Source organism: Carcharodon carcharias, chromosome 25 (genome assembly GCF_017639515.1).
Source record: "Carcharodon carcharias isolate sCarCar2 chromosome 25, sCarCar2.pri, whole genome shotgun sequence".
Classification (NCBI taxonomy): Eukaryota; Metazoa; Chordata; class Chondrichthyes; order Lamniformes; family Lamnidae; genus Carcharodon; species Carcharodon carcharias.
This window is the reverse complement of record NC_054491.1, coordinates 35,775,588-35,792,621: the sequence shown is the minus strand read 5'-3', so window position 1 is coordinate 35,792,621 and position 17,034 is coordinate 35,775,588. Positions and strand designations below refer to the sequence as shown.

The window sequence follows — 17,034 nt, the reverse complement described above, 5'->3', positions numbered from 1 at the left end:
ATCTTTCCTCATAAGACAACCCACTCATTCCAGGTATCAATTTAATAAACCTCCCCTGAGCTGCCTCCAACACATTTACTCCTCCTTAAATGAGGAGACCAAAACTGCACAGAATATTCAAGATGCCATCTTACCAATGCCCTGCATAACTGAAGCATAACGTCCTTTCTTTTACGTTCAATCCCTCTCGTAATAAAGGATAGCATTCCATTAGCCTTCTTAATTACTTGCTGTACCTAAATAACTAACTTTTTGTGACTCATGCACTAGAATACCTAGATCCGTCTGCATCTTGTAATCCTGCAACCGTTCACCACTTAAGTAATACTCTGATTTTTAATTCTTCCTGCCAAAGTGAACAACTTCACATTTTCGCAAATTATCCTCCATCTGCCAGATTTTTTACCACTCACTCTACCTATCTATATCTGCTGCAACCTCCTTATGCCGTCTTCACAACATACTTTCCTACCTATCTTCATGTCATCGCCAAATTTAGCTACCATGTCTTCACTCCTCTTATCTAAGTCAGTGATATAAATTGTAAAAAGTTGAGGTCCCAGCACAGACCCCTGTAGGACTCCACTTGTCACACCCTGCCAATCAGAAAAAGACCCATTTATGCATACTCACTGTTTTCTGCCAGCCAGCCAATCTCTATCCAGCCGATATGTTACCCCCTACAGCATGAGCTTTTATTTTCCACAATAAACTTTGATGTGGCATCCTATCAAATGCCTTTTGGAAGTCCAAGTACAACATATCTACGGGCTCCCCTTTATCCATAACACATGTTATTCCTTCAAAGAACGCCAATAAATTGGCTAAACATGATTTCCTTTTTACAAAACCATGCTGACTCTTCCTAATTATCTTGAGTTTCTCTAAGCCCCCAGCTATAACCTCCTTAATGATTGATTCTAACACCTTCCCCATGACAGATGTCAAGCTAACTAGCCTATAGTTTCCTATTTAATTCTACCTCCCTCCATTCCTCATATCGCTTTAACTTCTTTTGCCAATCACTTTTAAATCTGTGCCCCCCATTTTCGATCCTTTAACCAATGGGAACAATTTATCCTGATCCACTTTGTCCAGACCCGTCATGATTTTGATCGCCTCTATCAAATCTTCTCTCAACCACTTTTACGTACATAACATTGGTGAGACTTCACCTAGAGTATTGTATACATTTGTAGCAAGACTTCCCTGCCTTTATATTCCATCCCCATTGCAATAAAGGCCAATATTCCATTGTCTTCTTAATTACTTGCTGTGCCTGCATGCGAATGTTTTGTGAGTCATGTACAAGGACACCTCGATCCTTCTGTACTGCAGAATTCTGCAGTCTTTCTCCATTTAACTAATTTTTTGATTTTCTATTTTCCCCTGAAGTGCTCAACCTCACATTTTCCCACATTATACTCCAATTTTTTCACACACTCATTTAACCTACCTATATCCCTTTTCAGACTATTTGTGCCTTCGATATAACTTGCTTCATCAGCAAATTTGGCTACCATATACTCAGTTTCTTTATCCAAGTCATTTGTATAGATTGTAAATAGTGGAGGCCCCAGCACCCTGTGGCACCCCAGTAGTTACAATGTGCCAACCTGAAAATGGCTCATTTATCCTGATTCTCTGTTTCCTGTTAGTTAGCCAATCCTCTATCCATGCTAATGTATTACCCCCAACACCATGAGCCTTAATCTCGTGTAGTAGCCCTTTATGTATTATTGAATGTCTTGGAAATCTAAATACACTACATTTATTGCTTACCTTTTATCCACCCTGCTTGTTACATTCTTAAAGAATTCTAATAAATTTGTCAAACACAATTTTCCATTCATGAAGGTATGTTGGCTCTGTTTGCTTACATAGTCCTTGAGTATTATTTTGGCCTCCTTACTTAAGAAAGAATGTACTTGCATTGAAGACAGTTCAGGGAAAGTTCACTAGATTGATTCTTGGGATTAAGGGATTGCCTTATGAGGAAAGATTGAGCAGGTTGGACCTATACTCATTGGAGTTTAGAGATGTGATCTTATTGAAACACATAAGATTCTGACGGAGCTTTACAGGGTAGAAGCTGAGAGAATGTTTCCCCTCACGGGGGAATCTAGAACTAGGGGGCACAGTTTCAAAATGAGCTTCAAAATTGACACGAGGAAGAATTTCTTCTCCCAGAGGGTTGTTAGTCTTTGGAATTTTCTACCTGAGATAGCAGTAGAGGCCAAGTTACTGAATATATTCAAGGCAGTGTTTGACAGATTTAGATCTACAAGGTAGTCAAGGGTTGTGGGGGGGTGGGGGGGTGGGGGGGCGGGGGGAGGGGAGGGGGGGCTGTTGGTGGGGGGTGGTTGGTGGCGGCAAGTAGGGAAGTGGAGTTAAGGCCACACAGTAGATCAGTCATGATCTTATTTGAGTGGCAGAGCAGGCTTGAGGTGATGATGGAGCAGGCTGAAGCTGCCAAATGGCCTACCCCTGGCTCCTATTCATGTTCTTAAATGTCACTTGCCATTTGTCCACCCATTCCAGCAATCCGTTCAATTGAAGTTTAACACTATCCTCTTCACAGTTCACAATGCTTTCAAGTTTCGCGTCATCTGGAAATGTTCAAATTGTTCCCTGTAACCACAGTCTAGGTTATTTATTTATTTGAAAACATTTTAATAGCGGTCAGCTGCCGTCATTCATTTCATTCAGTGAGAGATGTTCATGTCCCTGGTCTAAGTTGGATTTAACTCAGATTCAAGAAGTGGCAGCATAGGTTTTTAAACCGTTGTACATCCAATAACCATGGCCTTAATTTCAAGCAACGCTAACAGTATTGATCATCTTATTTTTAATTTATCAAGAAGAGCACGCATTCTGTTTCCAGTCATTTTCTAGTCACTAATTACAAATGCCAATTGTGAGAGATTTTTTCTCTCATGGAATCTTGGAAGGGTCGTTGACCCTTCTATTCACCCAAAGCTCAGTAGGATTGCTGAAAAATCAATTTTAAGTATGCCTCTGGCCAATTTTAGGGATTTTTTTTTGCCACATCTGTGTGTATGAATGGTAATAGCAAGTAACACATAATGCATTATTCTGTTGCTAAGAAAACCTTGGAAAGCCCCCTGGAAAAGCTGCAACGTTTTAATTGTTATTAAATTAAAAACATTTCCAAACCCATCAGAGTTTTCATTGTTGTTTTATGTGGGAACTGTGTAGATTGAGAAATACTTCAGAGCTTCGGATTCCAGAGCATAAACAAATATATAAATACAGCTAAGTGGTGAAGATTGCTTCAGTATGATTTTTGGTTACTGGAGTTGAATCAAATTGGAATTGAAATTGGAATCAATCAATTTGTTTTGCGTGCTTCACGGACTCATGATGTGCATCAGGTGGGAACTTTTAATACTGGCTAAAATATAATCGAGAGCTTTATGTTGAGTGTAGCTGGCTACAAGTTAGAGACTGGAATCAAAATGAGGGAATTGATTCATTTATACTAATGATAAGTGAAAGAATGAGCTAATAGGGGTTTTAATCGAAGGCTTAGTCAGTGGGACTGGTTTAAAGGAGGGGTTCAACGGAGAGAAAGGCGGAGGAACTGAGGGATTTAGAGAAGGAATTGCAATTTGTAGGGCTTAAGTGTCTGATGACATGGCTGCCAGTGGTGAAGCAAAGGGAATCACCTGAGGCCAGAGTCAAAGAAACAGAGTGTTCTTGGGGAGGCTGATACAGTATAAGAGCCTGGTATTCACTGGGTTAATGTGGGGCTGAGTAAAATACTGCACACACAGTGATAAAAGGAGGCACATGCCCAGACTTAGGATTAATGTGGTGTTGGCCAGAATCGTGTTAAGACCAAGAGATGGCGATAGCTCCACACCTGTACCATTTACTGTATATATGTATATATTAGAAGTAGCAAATAAAGATTTGCTGTTAACATACACAAGACAACGATGAGTTCTGTAACCAACACCATCCCAACCATTGACTTATCTACAGTCAGAACAATAAGAAGGAATAGTTTCAGAGATAATAGAATGGGGGAGAGGGATACACACAAATATAACTACAGTGAAGAACCAGGTAGAAAAGAATTAAGTCAAATCTGAATGAAAGGCTTAAAGCATGCTTGTGTGTTTTGGTTGTGCAGACGTGAAGCAGCTGACCGAGGCTGAAGTGGGTGAGCTGTTGGTGCAGATTGAATTGGCTGTTAAAGATTACTCGGAGGAGCTGATAGAGCAGCTGGCACTGCGTGACGAGCTGGAGTTTGAGAAGGAAGTGAAAAACAGCTTCATCTCCATACTCCTCGAGGTGCAGAACAAGCAGAAGGAGCATCGGGAAACAATGAAGAAGAAAAAGAAGGAGAAAGGCGGAATTCCAGCCAGCATCAGGCAGGAGAGAGCAAACCACATGCCTGTGAAGGTGAGACCCTGGACACTGTGTGGTGAAAACAACATTGATGCTCTTCATTACCAGCCGAACTTTGGTGATGTGGGGCTGTGGATCATCACTGTCCTTGCATGTTTATACAGGTTTTGATAGCACAGTGGTTACGTTACTGGGCTGGTAATTCAGAGATCTGGAGTAATGTACCAGAGACATCAAATCCACCATGGCAGCTGGAAAATATAAGTTGTTAATGAAAATAAAATCTGGAATAAAAAACTAGCACCAGTAATGGTGGACATAAAACCACCAGGTATTGTTAGGTCCTATCTGGTTCACTAATGTCCTTGAGAGAAAGAAGTCTACTGTCCTTAACTGGCCTGACTTACGTGTGACTTCAGACTCACAGCAGTGTGGTTGAATCTGAACTGCCCTCTGAAATGGCTTACCCTCTCAGTTGTATTCAGGAAGGTGGCCCACTATCACCCTCTCTAGGACAGTTAGGGATGGGCAATTGATACTGTCCTTGCCAGTGACGCTCATGGATAAATAAAATGTTTTGCTGTTGAATGATATGCTTGGAGGAGAGGGAGAGGCTGCCATTATCTCAACCCTGTAGTAATTTCCCCTTCAGGGAAGGTATGAAGTGGAGGCCTTAACTGCCTCCACCTCTCTACCATGATGTTTCTTTCAATCAGTCACAGAATATGGGTGATGCTTGCAGGCCAACATTTATTGCTCATCCCTAATTATCTTCAGGAGGGTGGTGATGGGCTGCCTTCCTGCATGCAGTCTAGGCTAGTTAGCCACACTGTTGTGGGCCTGGAGTCACATATAGACCAGAGCAGGTAAACATGGCAGATTTCCTTCCCTGAAGGACAGTAGTGAACCAGATGGGTTTTTTCTTTACAACTCCCTGGTAGTTTCATGGTCACCATTACTGATATTAGTTTTTTAACTTCAGATTTATTTACATAATTGAATATAAATTCCTCAGCTGCTGTGGGTTGGAGCCCATGTCATAGATCATTAGTTCAGGCCTTTGGATTGCTCTCTTTTCTCTTAGGCAGTCCCTCAGGATCGACGATGACTTGCTTCCACTCCAGTTCGATGGGTTCTGCGATGGCTGATAAGCCGAATGCCCGATCTGCACACTTTGCCACATGCCGGGCAGGTGATGCTTGAAGGGTTGGGTAGATGGGTTGATTGGATGTTTGAAAGCCTCAGCTTTGCCTCAGCACGTTCCCAATGATGTCTCTAGATGTGTTCAGTGCCTTCCTGAATGAGCCCTCTCCATTTTAGTTAGGCACAAGCCAGTGGGTATATTCGACCTCTTCAGGGATGCTTGGTGGAGCTCGTTCAAGCATTTCCACTGTCCTCCTGAGAGTCTCCTGCTGCGACCTTGTTCTGAATAGAACAATGCTTTGGGAGTCTGGTGTCAGGCATACAAATGACACGTCCCACCCAATGGAGCTGGTTTTGAGTGCTTAATGTCTCAAGTGAAAAAAAACTGTGACATCACAGGAAACTAGTAAGTTGATTGGCCGGTAAGTGCTTGGTGTAGGGGACAGTGTGTTAATAGCCAAGTTAGGACACAGGAGTTCAGGTAGCTCTATAAGTAAAAAGAACCAAAACTGAAATAAAACAAAAGAAATATCAAATAAAATAGATAAATAAAGTGTTAAAACAAAATAAATTAAGAATCCTATAAACTTTAGTTTTATTTGTGGGTGGTACTAGCACCTAATAGGCACAGTAAATTGTAATATACAAAGGAACTATTCTAAATTAATTAAGAAAGTAACTAAAGTAACTTAATAACATACGTAACAATGGCAGGACAGGTGTTCTGTTGCAGCTGTGGAATGTGGGTTTTTGGACACCAAGGCAATTCATGACAAACACATCTGCAGAAGGAATAAGCAGCTAGAATTCCGGATCAGGGTTATTACTGGAAGCCAAAATGCAGACACTGTGCAACATAAAGGAGGGGGAGAAATACCTGGACACTTTGTTCCAGAAGATGGGCTCACCTATTAGATTAGGGTCATCTGTTTTGGCCAGCAGTGAGGGACAGGAGAATGTGACCATGAGTGAGGCAGGTAAAGGGACTGAGCAGACAGTAAGGGAGGAGCCTCAGAGTTTGCAATTGTCAAACAGGTTTGAGGTATTCAAAACTTGTGTGGACTAAGGTGAGATCTGCAAAGTGGATGAGTAGGCAGGCCATAGCACCATGGTACAGGAAGCTGTTAAAGCTGAGGGGGGAGGGAGCAAATAGGAATGTAGTGGTAGTAGAGGACAGTATGGTGAGGGGGATTGACACTGTTCTCTGCAAGAAAAAGCGACAGTCCAGACAGCTATGTTGCCTGTCTGGTGCAAGGGTTCGAGACATCTGCTCAAGGCTGGAGAGGAACTTGGAGTGGGAGGGGTAGGATCCAGTTGTCATGGACCATATAGTTACCAATAACATAGGTAGAACTAAGTAAAAGGGCTTATAGTCAGTATGAGGAGATAGGCACTAAGTTAAGATGCAGAACCTCAAAGGTAATAGTCTCTGAATTATTACCTAAGCCATGTGCAAATTGCCATAGGGAAAATGAGATTAAAGAGGTGAATGCTTGGCTCAAAGACTGGCATGGGAGAAGTTCCAGTTTGCATCAGTACTGGTGAAAGTGGGGGCTATACTGTTGGGAAAGACAGAAAAACCTGAGAATGTACCATTAGTCAAGATTAGATGTCACAAAGCTAACAAAAAGACAAAACTCAAGGCTCTATATCTGAATGTGTGTAGCATTCATAACAAAGCAAATGAATTGATAGCACACATTGAATCACAGAGATGTGGTTGCAGGATGACAAGGATTGGGCCCTGAATATTGACACTTATATGACATTCAAGAAGAATAGAAAGCTAGATAAAGGTGGAGGGGTAGCACAGTTAATCAAAGATGGCATTGGTGTAATAGATAAAGATGACCTTGGTTCAGGAGATCAGGATGTAGAATCAGTTTGGGTGGAGATGAGGAATAGTAGGGGAAAGAAGTCACTAACGGGAGTTGTGTACAGGCCCCCTAACAGTAAACACAATGTAGGACAAACTATGCAAGAAGAAATATTGGGCGCTTATGATAAAACAAAGGCAATAATCGTGGGTGATTTTAATCTATGTATAAACTAGAAAGATCAGACTGGCAGTAGTAGTCTGGATGAGGAGTTCATAGAATGTTTTCAAGATAGCTTCTTAGAAAAGCATGTCCTGGAGCCAATCAGAGTGCGGGTTATATTAGACTTGAATTGTATAATGTAACAGGATTAATTAATGGCCTCAGAGTGAAGGCACCCCCAGGTAGCAGCGATCACAATATGATTTGAATTTTACATCCAGCTTGAAAGAGAGAAGAAAGAATCTAATACTAGTGTTTTAAATGTAAATAAGGGCAACTATATGGGCATGAGAGCTAAGCTAGCTGAAATGAACTGTGATACTAGGCTAGGGGATAGATTAATAGAGAAACAGTGGGAGACATTTAAGGATATACTTCAGAAAATTCAGAATAGATATATTCCTACTATAAAGAAATATTCTAAGAGGAGGACCCACCGTTCTTAGTTGACTAAAGAAGTTAAGGAAAGCATCAAACATAAGGAAAAAGCATATAACTGCGCAAAGGTGAGTGGCAGGTCAGATGATTGGTCAGAATATAAAGAACAGCAGAGAATGAGTAAAAGTTTTATTAGGAGAAAGAAATTAGAGTATGAGAGGAAGCTAGCTAGAAATGTTAAAACAGACAGCAGTAGTTTCTGCATGTATTTAAAAAGGAAAAGAGCAAGTAAAGTGAGTGATTATCTTCTACAGAGTGAGAATGGGGAGTTAACAGTAGATAATAAGGAAATGGCGAATGAAATGAACAAACATTTTGCTTCTGTCTTCATAACAGAGGACGCAAAAAACATTCCCGTCATAGCCGTCAATCAATAGGTGGAAGGGAGAGGGGAACTTGGTGAAATTGCAATCACTAGGGAAGCCTTACTGAGCATACTGTTGGAGCTGTCACTGGCAAGTCTCCTGATGGACTTCATCCTAGGGTCTTAAAGGAGGTGGCTAATGAGATCGTAGATGTGTTGGTGTTAATTTTCCAAAATTTGCTAGATTCTGGAAAGGTTCCATCAGATTGGAAAGTAGCAAAAATAACCCCTCTATTCAAGAAGGGAGAGAGGCAGAAACCAGGAAACTATAAGCCAGTTAGCCTGACGTCTGTCGTAGGGAAGGTGCTAGAATCGATCATTAAGGAGGTTATAGCTGAGCACTTAGAAAAACTCAAGATAATGGGGAAGAGTCAGCATGGTCTTGTGAAAGGGAAATCATGTTTAACCAATTTATTGGAGTTCTTTGAAGGGATAACTTGCGCCATGGGTAAAGGGCAGCCTGTAGACGTGCTGCACTTGAATTTCCAGAGGGCATTTGATAAGATGCCACATCAAAGGTTATCGTGGAAAATAAAAGCTCATGGTGTAGGGGGTAACATGTTAGCATGGACAGAAGATTGGCTGGCTGGGCAAAAACAGAGGGAATGCATAAATGTGTCTTTTCCTGGTTGGAAGAATGTGACAAATGGAGTCCTGCAGGGGTCTGTGCTGTGGTCTCAACTTTTTACAATTTATATCAATGACTTACATGAGGGGAGTGAAGACATGGTAGCTAAATTTGCAGATGACACAAAGATAGCTGGGAAAGAATGTTGTGAAGAGAACATGAGGTTACAGATGGATGTAGATAGGTTGAGTTAGTGGCTAAAAATCTGGCAGATGGAGTATAATGTGGGAAAATGTGAATTTGTTCACTTTGGCAAGTAGAATAAAAAAAAGCAGAGTGTTACTTAAATGGAGAATGGCTGCAGAATTCCGAAGTGCAGAGGCATCTAGGTGTTCTCATGCATGAGTCACAAAAAGTTAGTGTGCAGGTACAGCACGTAATCAAGAAGGCTAATGGAATGTTATCCTTTATTATGAGAGGAATTGATCATTAAAGTAAGGATGTTATTCTTTAGTTATACTGGGCACAGTTGAGACCACATCTCGAATATTTTGTGCAATTTTGGTCTCCTTATTTAATGAAGGATGTAAATGTGTTAGAGGCGGTTCAGAGGAGGTTGACTAGTTTGAGACCTGGAATGAATGGGTTGTCTTATAAGCAAAGCTTGGACAGGCTGGGCATGGAGCTTTGAAGAATGAGGGGTGACTGAATATATAAGATCCTAAATGGTCTCGAATGAAGTATATAAGATCCTGAACAGTCATGACAAGGTGGATATGGAAAGATGTTTCATCTTGTGGGTATGTCCAGTGCTAGGGGAGACTGTTTTAAAATTAGAGGGTGCCCTTTTAGGACAGAGATGAAGAGAAATGTTTTCTCTCAGAGGGTTGTGCGACTTTGGAACTCTCTGCCTCAGAAGGCAGTGGAGGCGGGGTTATTGAATAACTTTAAGGCAAAGGTAGATAGATTCTTGTTAGGCAAGGGAATCAAAGGTTTTCAGGGGTAGATGGGAATGTGGAATTAGAAATACAAGCAGATCAGCTATGATCTTAGTGAATGGTGGAGGGGCCGAATGGCCTACTTCTGCTCTTATTTTCTATGTTCTTATGTCCTATGTTCCATGCTGGGCAGATTGACTTGGGAGAGGATGCTGTTGGTGGACTACCATTCTTGCCACTGGGTGTGGAGGATCTTGCGAATGGACACTGGCTGGACTTCTCCAGTGCTTTGAGGTGCCTGCTGTAGGTTGTCTAAGTCTCCCAACTGTATAGGAGCATGGGGATCACTGCTACCTGGTAAACCATGACCTTAGTCTCAGGTTTAAGATCCTGGTCCTCAAATACTCTTCTCCTCAGTCCAGTAACTTAGCCATTATGCTGCCAAACCCATTATCGACACGAGTGGGTGAGGTTCCCTTTCTTTATTCACACAGCTTGGTTTAAGGAAGGAAACAAACTGTGCGTCAGAGCTTTTTGCTCAAGTGTATAAGCTTGACAAAGGGATAATATCGGCTTAAGTTATCTGGTGAGTTATGTTTATTTGAACAGCTTGGGAAATCTTTGCAGCATCATTCAGATTCCTGACCTCACATTTACCCTTCTGCTGCTCTGTGTTGAGTAATATTGACTCAACATTAAAGCTAAATCCAGCCTGATGAAATAATTATGTGGACAGGCCACACTGGGAGCTCCAGTCACTTTAGTTAACCAGCCTATTTGGATGCAATATTCAGACAAATTCCATTCTCTGGCGTTTGGAGATTAAATTTCCATCCTCTCCAAAAATTAAGTCATTGTAAAAGCGAACTCTATCTCTTCTCTTCCTCCCTCTTCTGAAGATATTGACTTTCTCTGGAGGTAAAGGTATCAGCGGGACTCAGCAATAACACTCTTGCCTATGTGTTAGAAGTTGTGGGTTCCCAGTTGCTGCTCCAAAGACTTGAGCACAAAATCTAGGCTGACATTCTGATGTACAGTTGTAGGGGCTGTCTTTCAGATGAGATAGTAAATCAAGGCTTGTCTGCCCTCTTGGGAGTACATAAAAAATTCTATTTAGAGACTTGTCCTGGTCAATATTTATTGCTCAACCAATATCACTATAACAGATTAATTTACTTTATTGCTGTTTGTCAGACTTTGCTGTGGTGCCTACATCACAACACTGACTATACTTCAAAAGATCTTAATTGGATGTAAAGCACTTTGGTATGTCCTGAGGTTATGAAAGGTGATATATAAATGCAAACTCTTTCATTATGGGCTATGGTTGTCTTGCCAAAGAGGATATTTATCTCATGTCAGTTATAACAGGCAATAGTGAAGTCCGGTTTATCCTCACACTGAAGTCAGCATCCCCACATTTCTCGTAAGTCTTGAAAAGGTAAAGTGGAGTACAAATCAAATCCAAAGGAAAAGATGCAACATCGGGGAATGCAAGGCAATTTGTGCTGCTCCCTTTGTGCTCCCTAATGGCAAACTTAGGAACAGCATAGACCTAAGGCCTGGGATGCAACTGAATAATTCTAATGGTGGTCTCATGGAGCGAGGAGGATGCCTGCCATGGAATCCCAGAGTAGAGAGAGAGGAAGGGAGAGAAAGAGAAAGGGAGAGAGAGGCTGCAAGAGATAGGGGTGAAGTCAGTGCAAGGTAAAGGGGGTGGCAATGGGAAGATAAAAGGCTAAGGGAGCAACAGCACTAACAGGGAAAAAAATCAAAATCCACATTCCACATCGGCAGTCAGTCATTCTTCAGTCCGTGATTGATGAAGTTTGAGGTTGTGAAAGGTGAATATAGGTGAAGTTTCTTCTTGTTCTTGCCCCTTCAGTCTTCGTCACCTGTCCTGCTGCAAAACCAGCTACACCTTGGTGAAGCAAGGCTCACCATTGTGGGTGGTGCAGAACATTTTCTTCCCAACTGTTGAGGTCGAGGCCAATCTTCTGCAAGTAAGCTTTCAGGGTATCTTCGAAATGTTTCCACTGGCCGCACTATGATCTTTGACCAGTCGCAAGGTGGGAGTAGAGAGCGCATGTTGGAAGGCAAGTGTTCAGCATTCTGATGCAGCGCCCTGCCCAGTACTGTTGTCACATGACAATGGTTGCCTCTATGCTCGGTATGCCTGCCTCCTGGAGAATGCCCATGTTCGTAAAGCAATCCATTCAGGATCTTCCATAAACAGCGCTGATTGTATGTCTTGACCTTTCCCAGATGCCGGCGATATATCACCCAGGTTTCACAACCCTAGAGGAGCGTTGGGAGAATGACTGCCTTATAGACTGTGACCTCTTGTCCGTCTGCAATTGAACATCCATCCTAACACCTGGGGAATGTTATGGTGCTTGAGGTGAAGTTAGAGAAAGCAGAGATGAGAAAAATAACCTTAATTAAAGAAAGACTTGCATTTATATCACTCCTTTCATCATCTCAGAATATCCAAAAACACAACACAGCCAAAAAAAGTGGCTTTGAAGTGTTGCCACTCTCTTTGTAATGTTGGAAACGCATCATCCAATTTGCACCCGGCAAGTTCCCCCTGACAGCAATGAAACAAATAACCAGATCATTTGTTTTTTAGGTGTTGCTTGAGGAATAAATCTTTGCCTAGATAGTGGGATAATCACCTGCTGTTCTTCGAAATAGTGCTTTTTGGGAGCTTTTTTGTCCACTTGAGAGGGCAGCTAGGGCCTAAGTTTAATGCCCACTCTGAAAGATGGCATCTCTGACAGTGCAGCACTCCATTAGTGTTGCGCTGGAGTATCAGCCGAGATTTTTGTGCTGATATCAAGCTAAGGGTTAAATGAAAGTTAAAAGCTTTTCGAGAATGGTTCCAGGGATGACGAACTGCATTTCCATGGATAGATCGGAAAAGCTGGGCTTGTTTTCCTAAGGAAAGGTTAAGAGGAGATTTGATAGAAGTGTTCAAAATCATGAGAGGTCTAGACAGAGTAGATAAAAATACCATTTATCTTGGCATAAGGATCAACAACCAGAGAACACCAATTTAAGAAGATTAAAAGAGCCATTGGTAACATAAGGAAATGGTTTTTTAATGCAGTGTGTGGATCTGTAAAGCGCTGCCTGAGAGTGCGGTGGAGACAGTTAATTATAGCTTTCAAAAGGGAATTGGATAAGCTACATAAAGAGAAAATTTGAAGGGCTATAGAGAAAGGGTGAGCTGAGCTGCTCTTACAGAGAGCTGACATGGGCACGACAGGCTGAATAACCTTCTGTGCTGCAGCCATTCATTGATTCTGCAAAGTAAGGTGAAAGAAGGTTCATGAGCAACATTAAAACACTGACATCGCCTCTTTGGGTCAACTGGCCTGCTTCTGCGCAATAGATCCTACAGAAGTCTCTGGTTTAATGGGGCCCTAAAAACAGCTTGTCTCATTTCAGGTTGTTGGGGTGATTGTGACAGAGTCCATGACCATTTCCGCACTGTGATTGAATAATTAATGTAAATATACTAATACAGAGCAATAATCAGTCACATGACTCACTCGCTTATAATGACATCATACAGTATAGTATGCACCAATCAGATCTGTTTTGGGAAGTCAATCAGTTGACAGGGTCATTGTTTTCAGGCCTCTTGCACATCACAGCTTTTCTTTACTCTGTCATTGGTCACCGTGTCTTCAGCTGTCTGGACCTGGAGTTCCCTCCCTAAACCTCTCCATCTCTATTCCTCACTCTCCTCCTTTAAGACCCTTCTTAAAACCACCTCTTTGACCATCTCTTGGTCACCTGCGTGAACGTTATTAGGCACGGTTTGGTGTCAAATTTTGCCTGAGTACACTGCCGTGAAGTGGGACATTTTACTTGGTTAAAGACGCTGCAGAAATAGAAGTTGTGGTTTTGGTTTGTCACCTGGCTGCCCTCTGCTTCGAACTTCTGATAACTTCCTTTCCTTTTATCAAACATGACTGTCAGCGTTTTAGCATGGAAGGAATCTCCAGTGTCATCCAGAGTGGCATTCGACAGACCTTTGGAAACTCAGGCAACGAAAAACAGGTAGCTGCTCTTTGTGTTGTTTCCCTGTTATATTGTTGGTAAAGAGCTATGGGTTGCCAACACTCTAAGATTGTCCTGAAATTTCTAGAAATTAATGATTAATTTCCTGGACATCGCTACAAGGAGCCGTGAAGAAAAGTCATGGGATAAATCAATGAATAAAATGGTGTGTTTATTTTTGCTTTCATTTTTCTCTGAGGAGAATTGTTAATTAATTTATAAGATTACTGGAGATGCTGTTGGAGTGGGAAGGTGGTTGGAAGCGAGGAGCCACATGATGAAACACCCAGAAATACGTGAGTTGGCAATCCTATAATGAGCCACCACTGGAGGATAAAGGAAAGTTATTGGACTTATTATGCCTAAAAAAACAATAGCAGTCGGCAGCTCTCTGGCAACTTTCAAATTCCACCTTGCAGGCTGGCTTACTGCTTCTAACTGGTTGACCAGTTGCAATATTTCTGAAGCACTCAGCAGAACGGAGGAAATACTGTTAATTCTTATACTCAAATTGATATACCACAACCCTTTTGAAAGCCACTCTTTCTACAGAAGAATGTAGAACATGTGGTGGCTCATTCAATCATTCTGTCTGCATCTCTGTATATAATTCATTAGAATCTGAATGGGTCACTCCTATAGGTGTCAAAGGGGGAATACTTAATACAAAGTATTATTGACAAACTTAATCAGTATGGAAAGTGAGAATATTGATTTATCACTGTGTTTATAAGAAGCCTGAAACGTGTATATATTTGGATCTTGCACTTTGCAAGCACTGTGGCCGTTACTTGCCTGAAAATCCCCCTCTGCTCCTTTTCCTATCATGTTTCGTTTCTCCAGTAGTGAAAAGTTTGTGCTCAGCAACATTAGTTCATGGAGGGAAAGTACCAAAAATTCTGCCACTATACTAACAATGTGTTTTTTTGTATCTAGTACCTAACCACAGTAATACCATATGAGAAGAAAAACACCCCACCAACAGTTGATGACCTTCAAATACTGACCACAAGTGAGTTAATCAAAAACACAGACATCAGTTCTCCCTGAAACAACTTTTTGATCAGATTGGCACTTTTGTTAGGGTAGGTTGAGCTGACCTTTCGTCAGTTCTGATCTCTATCTGAAACATTCGGGATTTACCGGTCTTGCCAGCAGGGGGTATCATCGCCAGTGGGGTGGGAAAATTTGGAAAGCAGCCAAAAATTGACTTTTGGACTGCACTGCAAATTTTCTCGTCCCGCCCGTGACTTTGCCTGCCACTGGCAGGACTGGAATAAAAACCGACTGTTAACTCTGTTTCTCTCCACAGGTGATGCCTGACCTGTCGAATATTTCCAGCATTTTTTTGTGTTTTTTTGGAGCTGTGTGTAACGCATAGGTTAGAATTGGAGTAATAGTCTGCCATAATAGTCCCCCTTAATCCCGTGGAAAGTGAATCCACTACATCACCAGTGTGCTAATTCCACTAAACATAGTCATTCTTTTGATCTCGCTGAATGACATTTTTGTGCTTAGTGGCAACTTGGTTCAAATTGGCCAATGATTCCAGTTGAACCCCATCACATCACCCAGGACTTGGACCCAGGAGCAGGAGTGAGAGTTTACTGCCAATTGACCTCATAGCCAATGATTATACCCACAAGTAATGGCATCTAATTTGTAATGCAGCAATCACATAACCAGAGAGCTGGAATAGTCTGGGAGAAATATCTCTTCATCTCCTGATTATCCATTGACAGGAGTTATGAAGCCAAAGTGTAGTCTCTGGATCACTTCCCTGAAATTCAGCTCTGCTTTTTGTTTGCATAAAGGTAACACTTAAAATTTCTTCCCTTTGGGCTATTGCAGTATTGCCACTCTGTTCCACATAAAACATCTATCACTTGCATAAAAGCAAAATACTGTGGATGCTGGAAATCTAGAACAAAAACAAAAATAACTGGAAAAACTCAGCAGGTCTGACAGCATCTGCGGAGAGGGATACAGTTCACATTACGGACTCAAAACATCAACTGTATCCCTCTCCACAGATGCTATCAGACCTGCTGAGTTTTTCCAGTTATTTTTGTTTTTGATCTATTACTTGCACTCTTTCTGCTTGTTTGGTGTCCCTTTCCTGGCATATTTCTCTCTCATGTGTCCTTACTCTTTTCTTCATGCCTCCAACTCTTTTGGTGCTTCACTTCCATTCTATTTTTCAATATTTTGTGCTGTGATTTCTTTTGTTTGTGGCCTAGTCCCCTCTGCTGCTGGTGCCCCCTCTAACTAACTGGGGAGAGACATTCTAAAACCTAATGGAATTATCGTCCTCGCTGATTTTTCACCAACACCACCTCGGCCACCCTACATGAATTTGGGGGATATTATAGCTTTCTCTCAGAAAATTACCCTCAAATTGGGAAGAAAGCAGCTCAGGGACTAAACCTATACTTCGACCTTGCTTTCAACATCAGTGAACATCAGTGTTTCAATTCACCATGTCACCCTTTCCTCGTCTTGTTCTGTGATGTGCACAATAAGTTCTATAATCTCTTACTGATTAGTGAGAGTAGCATTCCACAGGTCATAGGCATAGCATCTCATAGCATCATAGCATCTCAACTCTAGAAAATGACCTGGTCACAGTAACAGGCAGCATGTATACATTCAAAGAAATACTCAAGGATGTGCAGGGCAAGATTTATATGCTTAGCTGCAATTATGATGGATTGCTGAATGTATCCAGTGTTCCATGGTCATTGTTCCTCCATCTGTATATCAGTTGGTGACTTATTTTCCACAATTGACTGCTGCCCAGTGTACATTCCGTATGTATTTATACTGAGGATGCAGCCGCAAAGCACCCAAAAGCCTAATTCTCTCCTATAATCAAAAGCTTTCCTATTCAATGACTTGTTCTCCAGACATACTGGGGATGAATTACACAGCAACGTCATAAAGATATTCAAAGAAACTTTTTTATGATTTTAGAATTTTTTAACCACAGCCTTTGTGAGCATATCTGCATTGTCCCTGTGCAGTGACCAGAATAATCCTCCTCAAAATGTTGGCGAGAGGCTGATTTCATTCGGGTCAATAAACTGTAACAAGTGT

General features: G+C 41.6%; 1 protein-coding gene across 1 annotated transcript in view; it reads left to right on the top strand.

Moving 5' to 3' along the window:
* Positions 1 to 17,034, top strand: part of LOC121269588 (fasciculation and elongation protein zeta-2-like) — a 121,090-nt gene that overhangs the window by 89,281 nt on the left and 14,775 nt on the right. The window contains exons 9-11 of the mRNA XM_041174290.1: positions 4,160 to 4,431; positions 13,858 to 13,938; positions 14,875 to 14,950. Of these exons, the coding sequence (XP_041030224.1) occupies positions 4,160 to 4,431; positions 13,858 to 13,938; positions 14,875 to 14,950 (429 nt within the window). The remainder of the gene's footprint in view (positions 1 to 4,159; positions 4,432 to 13,857; positions 13,939 to 14,874; positions 14,951 to 17,034) is intronic.